Here is a 12,439-nt window from a genome sequence, read left to right as displayed (position 1 = left end):
CCTATTGTCCTAGTTATTTTTTACTCGTTGCTGAGACAAAATACCTGATGCCCAAAGTTAGGAAAGGGAAGGTTTACTTCTTACAATTTTGGAGGTTTCAGTCCGTACTCAGCTGTGGACTGAGGCAGTGTGGCATGGCGGGGCAGCCATTCATGATTGCTGCAAACTGCAAGACACCAACTGGCAAGAGAGAGAGACAGAGAGACAGACAGAGAAAGGGACAGACACCTTCTTCCTGTTGATACATCATATCCTGGCTCCCCCCTGGGGGTGAAACACACCACCAATCCAAGTGCTAGATAATAAACTAATCACAGATGCTACATTTGGTATAGTCTATAATTGATTGCATGAGGGTTTGGGCCACTGGCATAAACCATGACACCTATTTTTGCTTAATGTTACATGCTAGGCAAAACTTGGCTTATTATTTGTATCAGCTTCACTAGTGGTTTCATAGTCTTTTTTTCAGTCACTTATTTTCCTCATTAAACTCTGTCAAGAAAAGGGTTACTCACTGTGTCACAGATAAATTTGTTTGATTGAAAGGGTAGAATTTTTTGATGGAGGTGTTACTCTCCTATGAAGAAAGAAAATGTTGTAAAACTATTGTTCTCTGTTATGGATGTATTATGATTTATTAATTGCTGCTTTGCTACTGGTAATTTGTTTTGTTCAGTTTTAATTATTTTAATATATTATAGAAAATTAATGCCTATCTTTGATTTCCCTATGATGGGTTTTTAGTGTAGCACCAGGTCACAGAGTGTAAATAACTGAATGTAGTAGCCAATGCCTATTATCCCAGCTTCTCTGAAGACTGAGACAGAAGGACAGCCATGTTCAAGTCCAGCATGGGCAACTTAGTGAGATGAAGTGTCAAATTAAAAAACAGAGGCTGAGGATCAAGCTCAGTGGTAGGCCTTCCCAGGGTTCAATCCCTAGTGCTGCCAAGGGAAAAAAAATAAAAGTGTATTTCTGAATCTTTATATATAGTATGCTTTCCACACACTGCTCAACATTCAGTTTTATGTTTAAAGGATTTAAACATTTCTGTTATAATATCAAATGTACTCCAAAGAAAATCCTTCAGGATTGCTTATTCACTAAATATAATAGGATTTATGGGAAAAATAAGGTTAAGAGCAGACCATTCAAAACCTCTGCAATTTTTAAACCAGAGTAGTAACAAAAGCGTAATTGATACCTTATGAGATAACTTGGGTAGTCCAGTCAGACCACTTAGTGTGTCCAAGTCTGCCACGGAGAAGAGTTCAAGTTATTAAAATCCGAGAAAGTGGAAACCACAGGCCTGTGTGGTCTTGAGGCAGTGCTAATTAAAGTAATTTTGTAAGCCAGTAGGGCTGCTGCAGACTTAGGCACAGGAGGAAGTGCAGCTTGCCGGGGTGCTGGAGTCATACCTGTGAGGAGGGACAGTGGGTGGAAATGATCATTTTTAGTATTCTTTCAGTAGACCCAGAAGGGGTCTTGCTTGGCAGTAGCCCAGCTGAGTAAGGTTTTTCCTTTCCTGGTAAAGGATTTTTTTGGGGGGAGGGTACTGAGTATCAAACTCACAACCTAGAGTTTGCTAGGCAGGCGCTTATGCTGTTGAGCTGTATTACTGGCTCCCTCTGGTGAAGGTTTTAATTCTCTTTCTGCCCTTTCAGTGCCCCTTGTTTGGAACAATTCATGTGTGAAGTGACACTGCTCTAGTCACTGTCACTTACTAACCAATTATAAGCTAATCAGTGTTAGAAGAACATCTCTTACAACAGAACAGACTGCCAAATTTGGTGTGTGAAAATGTGAATATAATTTGAATGGTTCTTTTGAAGTTTGAACTCTTTCATAGTGGGACTAGTAAAGAAATGTCTCATTTAAAACAAATGTTTTCAAAACTTATATTCAGCAAACAACTGTTTAATGATTCTATTAATCTTAGAATATTGGATTTTAAATATATAATTTATTTTGCTGACCAGTAAGTATCCATAGAGATTTAGATTACAGGGCTCCAAATTGCCAGCAACTTACAAATATTTATTTGTTGATGATATCATTTTGTAATACAGTAACTCATTTGTGGCTGTAGTTTCATTTAGGATTATGCTGCATTCAGTCATGGCACCAGAGAAGACGGCAAGTAGAGGGTGTTGGTTCAAGATCAGGTGTTTTGTGATTTGAAATAAGTGTGTCTGATACAGAGCTGTGGGAATAAGATGCCAGAACTGACAGTGGGCAAGTAATTGAAGTTGGGCTTGTAAAAAAGTAGTGAGAAATGGCTAGTGTAAAAAATAGGAGAAACAAGGGAATTACAGATTCTGGAGGTGGTATGAGCCCAGAAAACAGCTGTTGTAATAATAGAGAACAAGCTGAAAAGCTAGGAGTGATTGAAATTTTACAGTTCGAGACTTTACATATTACTGTGGTTCTTGACATATTATTGTGGTCCTTAGACTGGATTGTTTGGGTTAGGAATGAATGAAGGTTGGAGTTGAGGTATTGAAGGAATATTAAAGGGCAGATGAATTGGTTTCAAGGACATTTGGAGTCTGCAATGATGAGTAATAGGAGATAAATATACTGAAATTTTATAAGCTGGAACCAAGCTAATTCTAGTGCCATTTTATGATTTACAAGATTTTTGAAGAGAAAAGAAAGAAAAAACTATTTAGTGTTAAAAACTTTTTCCCCCTTGTTTTAAAAAAACCCTCAATGAATGGCATAGCTCAGAGACTGGGACAAATAGAGGGTGGTAGTTTGATGGCATGATCCTAAAAGAAACAGAACTTTTGATAAAAATGCTCAAGTATTTGAAGTGGTCACAGGGATTCAGAGTAGTGCCCGGCAAATGGGGGAGGGTCAGCTCTTTGGGCTCCACAAGCCAGGGAAAAGTTACACTTCAGGAAGATTGTGGAAGTTAGGGATCTGTTGGGGGGACAGTGCAAAAAAGGGTCATGTGTCAGGGATCAGGGATGGATGGCCAGGGTGATAGGCCTGCCAGTGCACGTTGATAGGGTTCAGAAGCCTGAGACAGTTGACTGCAGTCTGTGTTCAGATTTCAGTTGCTGTGTTAGGGAGAAGTTCTCTGGTGTGTTCCAAGAGAATATGCTGTGGGGTTGAAGAGCAGGGTTGACAACAATGGAGATCAAGCCAGGAGCCCTATGGGGAGGAGTAACGGGAAGAGGGTGGCTTTATCCTTCAGACTTATTTTACGACAGAGAACAATTTAGAGAATTTCTAGCAGTACTAAGCCACAAACTTATTAAAATGAATATATACCTGGCTTGAGAATGTGCTTGTATTTTGTTCTTTATTTCTTGCCCGATTCCTAACAATTCTTTTTCATCTGGCTCCTTAGGTGGGTTGAATTTGTAGAACCTCTTGATACTCTTGATACTTTTAAACTATGTTCTGGAAAACCTAAGTGCGCCCACATTTTTGTTATTCTTTCAGCCCACATTTTTGTTATTCTTTCAGTAATAACATTAAATGTGTTATTTATTAGGAACAGACTTTTTTTTATTTCTCAGTGAGAGGTGTTTGAGGTTTAAACTTGGAAGTTGTTGATCACTTAAGATTAACCTTTTTTCCTTAAGTGTTTTGAGCTAATTATATTGTCTTATGATTTACAAGATTTTTTTTAAAAGAAGAGAGAAAAAAATTATTGTGTTTAAACTCTTTCTTCCCTCTTATTTTAAAAGACTTAGGTAGATTTTACGTCTAATGAAGTGAACAGGTTCTAAATGTTCAGTTGAGTACTGAAAACTGCACCACTGTAAGCAGCACTGTAGTCCATGTGTCTAGTGTGGCCATCGCTCCAGGAAGTTCCCTGGTAACTTCCTGCTGTTTGTTATTCTCCTTTCTCTGCTACCATCGATTTGATTTGAGTTTTAGAGTAATTTGTCGCTTCTTAGATTTTATGTAAATGGTATGTGCTTTGTATTTTCATATGTCTAGTTTCTTGGACTCTGACCATTCATCCTTGTTACAAAGTCTCAACAGTTACTGTAATTGCTGAGTAATAGTAGTCTGTTGTGTGAATAAAGCACAATTATTTATCCACTCATATCTGCTCAGTGTCTGTTGTTGGACATTTGTGTTGTTTCCAGTTCTGACTACTATGACTAAAAGGTCTGTGAACATTTCTGCGCAAGTCTTTTTGGAGACATATTGTTTTCTTTCTTTGGGATAATTACCTAGGGTGGAATTTCTGGGTCATAGAGTAGATGTATGTTTAATTTCATAAAAAACTGCTGGCTTTTCAAAATAATTGAACATTTTACACTCAAGGATGTATAAGTATTGAAATTATTACTCACCCTTACCAACATTCAATTTTTGTTATTCTTTTGGTACTCATGGTTTTCAGTTATAGTTTGTGTTTCTCTAATGACTGATGTTTATTGTAGCTTTTCACATGTTGCCCATTTATATATTATTTTGTGGAATCTCTGCCCACATCTTTGTATATTCTGGAAACAAGTCACATACACACATGTAGTGCTTGAAATTAAATCCAGGGACTAGTGCATACTTGGCAAGTATTACACTAATGAGCTGGATCCCTAGCTCCTAAGCAGTCTTTTTTCTTAAAAAAAAAATCAACCATTCTCTCCTAAACTAGTTCTTTTCTAGATATGTTGAGAGTATTTTCTCCCAAGTTGTGTCTTGGATTTTATTTTCTTAATGATACGAGGATTTTGAGGGTTGGAAGTTTGTAATTCTGATAAAGATGAATTTATCAGTTTTATCTCATTTAGTGTATGTTGTGTATGAACTAAGAAACCTCTTACCCCAGGTTGTGAAAATTTTCCATGTACATTGCTAGAAAATTTTCTAGCATCTTTATAGTTTTAGCTTTTACATTCAGATTTATATCTCAGTCAGATGTCTGATATGTTGATAAAGGTCTGGATTTATTTTTTTCCGTATATCCATTCAGTTGCTTTAGTATCATTTTAATTGAATTGCCATGCTGTCTTTGTTGAAATTCCATTTGCTCCATATTCATAGGATTTTTTTAGGATTCTCCTCTGTTGGTAACTGTCTTCACACCATTACCACACTATCTTGATTACAGTAGATTTTCAAATATATTGTTGTATCAGGTCATGTAAATCTGCCAATGTGATTTTCCGGTTTTCAAGATTGTTTTACCAATTCTATTTCATTTTAGAAACAGTTTATTTCTTTAAAAAATGTGTTGGATGCCAGATGTGGTGGCATGTGATTGTAATCACTGCACTCTGGTGGGGACTCCACAGGAGGATGGCAAGCTCAAGGCCAGCCTGGCAGTGTGACCACTTAGCACAACATTGTTTCAGAATGAGAAAGGCTGGGGATGTAACTCAGTGTGAGAGCCCCAGTGTTACTCTCTAGTACTGAACAATACCAGTTGGAATTTTGATTAGGTTTTTTTTTTAAATCTACAGCTCAGTTTGAGAAACTTTAACATCTTAATCGTATTGATCCTTATTGAAGAGAATAATACATCTCTCCACTTACGTGGGTCTTTTCTAATTTTTCTTAACTGTGTTTGCTTGTTTTCAGTGTAAGTCTAGTCATTGGCAAGCATGTCCAGTACCGATGGAACAGAAGTGGTAGGACATGTCCTTGCTTTAGTTATAATTTTAGGAATAAGAATTTAATAATTCCCCACTGAACTTGATAGCTGTAGAGTTTTTGTAAATGTTCTTTGCCAAACTGAGTTTCTGCCTATTCCTTATTTGCCTAAGTGTTTATTATTGATATGGGCTTGAATTTGAGGTGTCCTGAATTTTCTCATAATGTGGTAAATTACTGAGATTTTAGAAAGATCAGCCTTTTCTTTGATCATGGATATCCCTTTTATGTAGTCAATTTGCTAATGTTTTTGGAGAAGTTTGACTCTATGTTCATGAAGGATGTTGGTTTTTAATCTTTTCCATTTATGTTTTAGGTAGGTTTTTAGTACATTGTGATGCTGGCCTTGTAAGGAAAGGTTCTGTTCTGTTATTTTGTGGTAAGAGTTCGGTATTTTAACTTCCTTAAATGCTTGATGGAATTCATAGTTGAAGTCATCTGGACCTGGTGGTTTCTCTATGAGTAGGTTTTTCTTTGAAATCTTTTAGGTTAGTTTCAGTAAAAGGATTTTTCTATTTCATATGAATTATCAAATTTATCCTAAGACTGTTCATATTATTCTTTTTAACACCTGTATGATTTGTAGTAATATTCTCTCCTTTATTCCTGAAATTGGGTAATATGTATTTGGTATTTCTCTCTCTCAAAGGATTTAACTATTACTCTTTTCAAATTCTCTTATGGTAGGTCTTGTGAGGATACTGGAGATTGCCCACTGAACTATGTCCCCAGCTCTCTTTCTCTCTCTCTCTCTCTTTTTTTTTTTTTTTTTTTTAATTTTGAGACAGTATCTTGCCAAGTCACAAAATTGCCTGGGTTGGGTTCCAATTTAAAATCCTTCTGTCTCAGCTTCCAGAGTGCAGGGATTACAGGTATGCCCCATCATTCCTGGCTTATAGTTAACTTTTTTTTTTATTACTGTAGTTGATAGAGAAGGTATCCTGTATGATTTTTGGTTAAGAAGCATTTAAAAAAATACTTTAAATCTTTAATCTTTAAAAAAAGATTGTGTAATTCATGATCATTTGCTCTCTTCTTTCATCTCCCATAATTATACTGCTTAAAAGTCATGGATCTACCTAAGTTTTTATGTGTTTAAATCTTTTGATTTCTGAAAGAATATCAGTTTGCAATTGTGATTATGGATTTGTCTGTTTATTGCTGTTTTATTCCTGTAGATTTTTGCTTACTGTATTTGAAGCTCTTGTTAGTTATAGTGTAATATCTTCTGTAGTTATTGATATGAAACCTTACTATTTTATATTATGTAATGAATTTATTGTTATGCAATTTTATTTTAGTTTATGTCATGTCACTACTGTCTCATATGCTTATTTTGCCTTGTTTGTTTGTAAATTTGATGTGGCGTAAAACAGCATTTATCTAGATTGCAGTACACTCAGAATTTTTTTAACCAAACAAATTTAAACTGTTAATCACTCATACTCATTTCCAGCTTTCTTACTACATTTCCCTTTCTACTTCCATTCCCTCATTTTCCACCTTCTCCTCCATATATATTCTTTTCTCCTTTCTCCAACACCAGGATTCCTCCCAAGTGTTCACAAATGTTCCTGTTCTGCCAGCAGATCCTTTTACAGAAGGGTCATTGTGTTTGATAACCCCTGTAGAGTCAGTAAAGCAGTGCTATCCAGTCCATGAAGCAGCTTTTCCCTGTGTAAGTCTCAAATCTCATCCTTGTGTTAGATCCAATTCAAAAATGAGAAGACTAATTTTACAAGTAATAGGGATATTTATTTCTGTATCTATGTACTTGAGTCGTATGCCCTATCCTAACTTGTAGTCCATGAGCTTTCGGACCTATAGTGCAGACTCAGTAAGTGAAATTTAAATTTGCTTGTCTTCCTTGTACATTTTCCTCCCTATGGTATCGAGATATATATGCCACCCATTATGTGAGGAACATCTGTACAAAACTTTTTAATAAATTCAGAGAAAATTACTGTCTTTATTCTTGCAGTGCTTTCATTATCATGGGGGACAGAAAGCCTCTGTGTAGTTCTTCACTTCTCTCTAGCACTTGGTAACACTCTTTCCCCTTTTGTAAACTGAGCTGAGGTCAAGTTCACTGTGTTGGTCGCAACATTATTTAGCTAGAGTGTAGTACTGTTGTTTTGTTTTCCTGTTATTTTTTGGTTATTTTGTAGTTTTTCATAATTGATTTTCCATTTTAAGGTATTATTAAGTTTTGTCTTTGAAAAAATTTTTAAAAAATTGAATTGTTTTAAAGAAAAATGTTAAATACAGTTAGGGGAAAGTGGTTAGATACAATTGGATCAAGAAGGTAGTGTATGGGCTGGGGATTTAGTTTAGCGCCATGAGCACCTGCCTTGCAAGCAAGCTGTCATGAGTTCTATCCCCAGTACCAAAAAAACCAAAAGGTTGTGTGGAATGAGTGAAATGTGGGAGTCCCTTTTGCAGCATCTTCAGTCATTCCTGTTTAGTCTTCCCTGCTGTATAACAGTTTCTAACCAAGTGTTCGCAGAGCTGTGTGATGCACTGAGGACTGCATCCTGAGGTACATGGATCTGCGATGCTCTGCACCTAGTTTAGGCAGGAAGGAGAACACAAGCCTGGGATTCACCTGGTGTGAGTGTCCTGAGCTGTTTGTCAAGTGCTGTTTGTCAGAGCGTTAGGGACATCAGGCTGATGGAGGAAGCAGGGGCCACTTCTGGGGTGTAATCAGCTAGTTTCCCTTTCATTTTGAATCTCTGTTCCTAAATGGATGTCCGTTTTTGGAAGGAAAAGGCCTTTCTTTGTAAGTGCTGCTCTGCAAAGCACTGTGCCCAGAAAGAAATGCATCATACTGGCACTCAGAAGGCGGGGTGGCTGCTAGAGTTTGGGCTTAGACAACCACCTGCTTTCACTCCCTATTTCTTCATCTTTGTCAATGATGATAAAAACCAGTATCCTCCTGCTTCATCGGACTACGCAATTGGTGAAACGTGTGTACATCAGTACTGTATTATCTTCATTGTGTTACTAGTTTTTAATCCCAGTGGGTCTGATTTTGAAGGTATTGTAGATGTTTAATTGTTTTCCCCCTTTCTTTTTAGGTCTTGATGCAGAACTTTATTATGTGAGAAACGACCTTATTAGTCACTACGCTCTGTCCTTTAACCTGTTAGTACCCAGTGAGACAAATTTCCTGCACTTCACTTGGTATGCGAAGTCCAAGGTAAGAGTGGTCAGTAGACATCAAGACAGGGTCACCCAGGTGCCAGAGGCAAGGGCGGTGTGAAAGGAGTGAGTTGTCATGTTTCCCACAAGGCCAGTGGGTGGTATGCTATAACTACTTGGTCTTTTCATATTTAGATTTTGAAAAATCTTGACCTTATTCCCCTAAAATGTCTCAGATCCTTTCCAGTGAAGGTGACCATCATTTAGGTGACCCACACGTGGCAGAATACTCACATCCTTTCAGACTTTTCTAGTGGAATCTGGATCTAGAAAAGACAATTGGAAATGATAATGATTGAATAGGTGAAGCCTGTAATGGTTGTGTAATGTGTTGAATTGATAGGTGATACTTTTTTTTGTTTTTGGAGACAGGTTCTCACTGTGTAATCTAGGATGGCTTTGAACTTTCGGAGATCTTCTTGCCTTAGTCTCTTGAATGTTGGAATTACAGACCTGGGCTACCATACCTGGCTTTATATTGTTATTTGTTAAATTCCTTGTTGATGAATATAGATTTTCGGTGGCATTTTATTATTTAAAAACGATGTTTCCTTTCACTGCTGTACGTTACATGATTTCCTTCACTTTATTTGCTGGGCAAAATTCAGTGTTCAAAGGAATGGTGAAAATACCAGGTAGTTCATTTTTTGTTGATGTTTCTACTTTTTCAAAGAATGTTAATTAAAATTTTTTGTGCTTTTGCTAGTGATGAACATAGAAACAGAAAAAAAAAACTATAAGTATATTGAGAACTTTTTTGTTTGGAAAGATTTGTGAAGTTAAGATATTTTTCTGAGTGGTAAATTACCACTGTGAAGTGAAATGGCTCTATCAAAGAATATTCACATTTAAAATTTTAATGGATATTGCCAAATAGTTTCTCTTTTCTCCCAAGATGGAACCAGTGAGACAGCTTCTTTTACAAAGTGAGTGAGGATGCATATGTTTTTCCATTCACTTCCTAACACTGAATACTGTATTCAATCACGTAAATAAACGTGATTATATAAACATGTACATTATTGTTACATATACTCACACATACATTATAGAAATATTATACATCTGCACAGAATGTAGTTGCAGGAATGATTTGATTACAGATGAGTTTGCTTGAATCTTGGGTCCAGCCTATGTTGTAGAGTCTGGAGCGTCTCACCTGTCCAGCACTGTTGCTTAGGTTTGTCTAGCTATGTGAATGTTCATGAGTAGATCTGTTTTGGGCAAAAACAGAGCGCAAGAGAGAAATTCATGTGAAACAATTTAGTAAATGAATCACTGAGAAACACCCCCAGCTATATATGTAATACTTTTTTTTTATGTATACCAAGAATCAAACTCAGGACCTTGTATTTGCCAGGGAGGTAGTTTATGCCTCTGAGCTATATCCCTGGCCCTCAATTTAGTAAATGATAACCTGGATATGTGAAGTACCAAGATAAATGTATAGGTAACACAGGGAAGGTTCACTTGAGGTTTGTTAAACCAAGATCAGATTTAATATGCAGGCATTTGAACTCTGAAAGAACCCAGAATTAACACATTTTTAGTATTATTACATAGTACTATATGAACTTATTTTTTGAATAGCTTTTAATTTTGTTATAATTTGAAGTATAATGAAAAGTTTTAAGACTAGTACAAAGAACTGTTATAAACTTTTACCCAAATTCACCAGTTGTTTCCAGTTTGTTCTGTGTATGTGTATGCGCACACGCATGTGTATGTTCATGCTTGCGCTCTCTCTACCTGTTCCCATCTTCTCTCCCCTTCTTTCCCCCACAACCCCATTTCCTCTTAGTATATATTTTCTAAGAACAGGGACATTCTTTATACCACCAGAGTATGGTATTCAAAATTAGGAAATTTAGGATTTTTACTTAATCCATTGTTGTAATGGTTGATATGCAGTGTCAACTTGTGAATTTTAGAAATTTCACTAAGCAGCTCAGCAAGGGCCAGGGTCCATCCTTTGTAAACATTCTGAGCCTGAAGGCATGGAGAGGGTGAGAGTGCTACCCCCACCTAGGGTGTGGTAGCCTGCTTACAGTATAAGGGAGAAAAAGGCACTTGCTCTTCCTGCTTTATGTTCTTACGGCTTTTGCTGTCCTCTGCTGCCTTAAAGTATTGCCCCTGTGCCAAGCCACCCTGCCTTGGAGACAGCTGATTATGAACTGAAACCTCTACAAACTGTGAGCTAAATAAACCTTTCTTTCCTTAATTTTGGGTGTCAGATGTTTTGTCTCAGCAGTAAGAGAAAAATAACCAAGACAACTGTATTCAGATTTTATTAGTTATCCCAATAGTGTTCTTTGAAGCTAACTTTTACTTTAGTTTTCTGTTTGTCTGAAACAGTTCTGTAGCCTTTATGATTTTTGACACACAAACTAGTGATTTTGTTGAATGCTCTCAATTTGAGTTGTCTTAGGTTTTTACTTGATTAGATTCAGAAATATTTCTCGGGCAGTAATAGCACAGAAATGCTGTTCTCCAAGGATATCTATTTGTACTGTTGCTGATTGTCTTAACTCAGAACACCTATCACCAGGGTTTTCTGTAGTCAAGTTATTTCCTTTTTCACTGATAAGTAATTTGTGTGGGCTTTTTCCTCCCCCTCAATCCCCTGCTTTTTGCTTTCACATCTTAGATTTTTTTTTTTTCATGTGTAAAATAACTCTAGAAAAAGAAGTCTTCTAGTAGCCCTACTTTCCATTATCCTAAAAGTTTGTCACTTGTTCTCATGGTTAACAGTGGCTGCCAAAACTTTAACATCTGTCCAGGCAGGAAGACCATGAGAGAGCAAGAAAAACTTTGCCTCCTTAAAAATAAGACTCCCTGAAAATAGTCCTTGATGCTTCTTATATTTCATGATAAAAATTTAGTTACATGATTGCAACTATCTGCAAAAGAAGCAAAAAAAAAAAAAGATATTGGCTTATAATAAAAATATTAACATTCTGTTATTAAGGACAGGATATTGGGTGCAAACTAGCAGTCTCTAACTTCTTTCATCAAGAGAAAACTTAAGTCTTCAGCTCAATTTAAAAAAAGATTACAAGTTAGTATCCCATAGGCTGGTTCCTTGGGCAAGATGCAATAATATTTGTTGTAGAGACTCTTCTATTTTATTTAATAGTATTAGTTCTAGGGGTAGTATATATTTATTAATCTATTGTGGTATAGATCTATAATTTCCCCCAGAAGTCTGATATGTTTGGAAGGTGACTGGGTCATAAGGACACTACCCTCAGTGGATCCATCCATCCAGTCGCTGGCGGCATGGACTTGACTCATCCCTGACTCCTCCCTTCTCTCTGTTTCCTGGTTGCCATATGAACAGCTTCCTTCCACCATGTATTCTGCTGTTTCGTAGAGCCAGCCAGCCATGGACTGAATTCATGAGGCCCAAGAGCCAAAATAAACCTGTCTTTCTTTAAGTTTCAGGTATCAGATGTTTTATCGTAGTGACAGGAAAGCCACCACACCTACCAAGCCAGTAAAAACTTCTAAACATTTAATTTAAACCATAATGCTCAATTTTAGTGTTTGAAAAAGCGTGGACCTGGACTGACAGACCTGAATTGCCGTACACTTGATGCATCAAGTGGCAGCC

At 36.8% G+C, this 12,439-nt stretch overlaps 1 protein-coding gene across 2 annotated transcripts in view; it reads left to right on the top strand.

Moving 5' to 3' along the window:
• Nucleotides 1-12,439, top strand: part of Ryk (receptor like tyrosine kinase) — a 92,858-nt gene that overhangs the window by 23,284 nt on the left and 57,135 nt on the right. For both annotated transcript variants that reach the window (XM_063249027.1, XM_063249026.1), the window contains exon 2: nucleotides 8,703-8,824. In XM_063249027.1, the coding sequence (XP_063105097.1) occupies nucleotides 8,703-8,824 (122 nt within the window). The remainder of the gene's footprint in view (nucleotides 1-8,702; nucleotides 8,825-12,439) is intronic.

The sequence above is a fragment of the Cavia porcellus genome, unplaced genomic scaffold (assembly GCF_034190915.1).
Source record: "Cavia porcellus strain 051 isolate PalLab524CR breed Dunkin Hartley unplaced genomic scaffold, mCavPor4.1 scaffold_5, whole genome shotgun sequence".
In the NCBI taxonomy this organism is placed as follows: Eukaryota; Metazoa; Chordata; class Mammalia; order Rodentia; family Caviidae; genus Cavia; species Cavia porcellus.
Note: the sequence above shows the minus strand (reverse complement) of the source record. Positions and strands in the feature narration are given on the sequence as shown.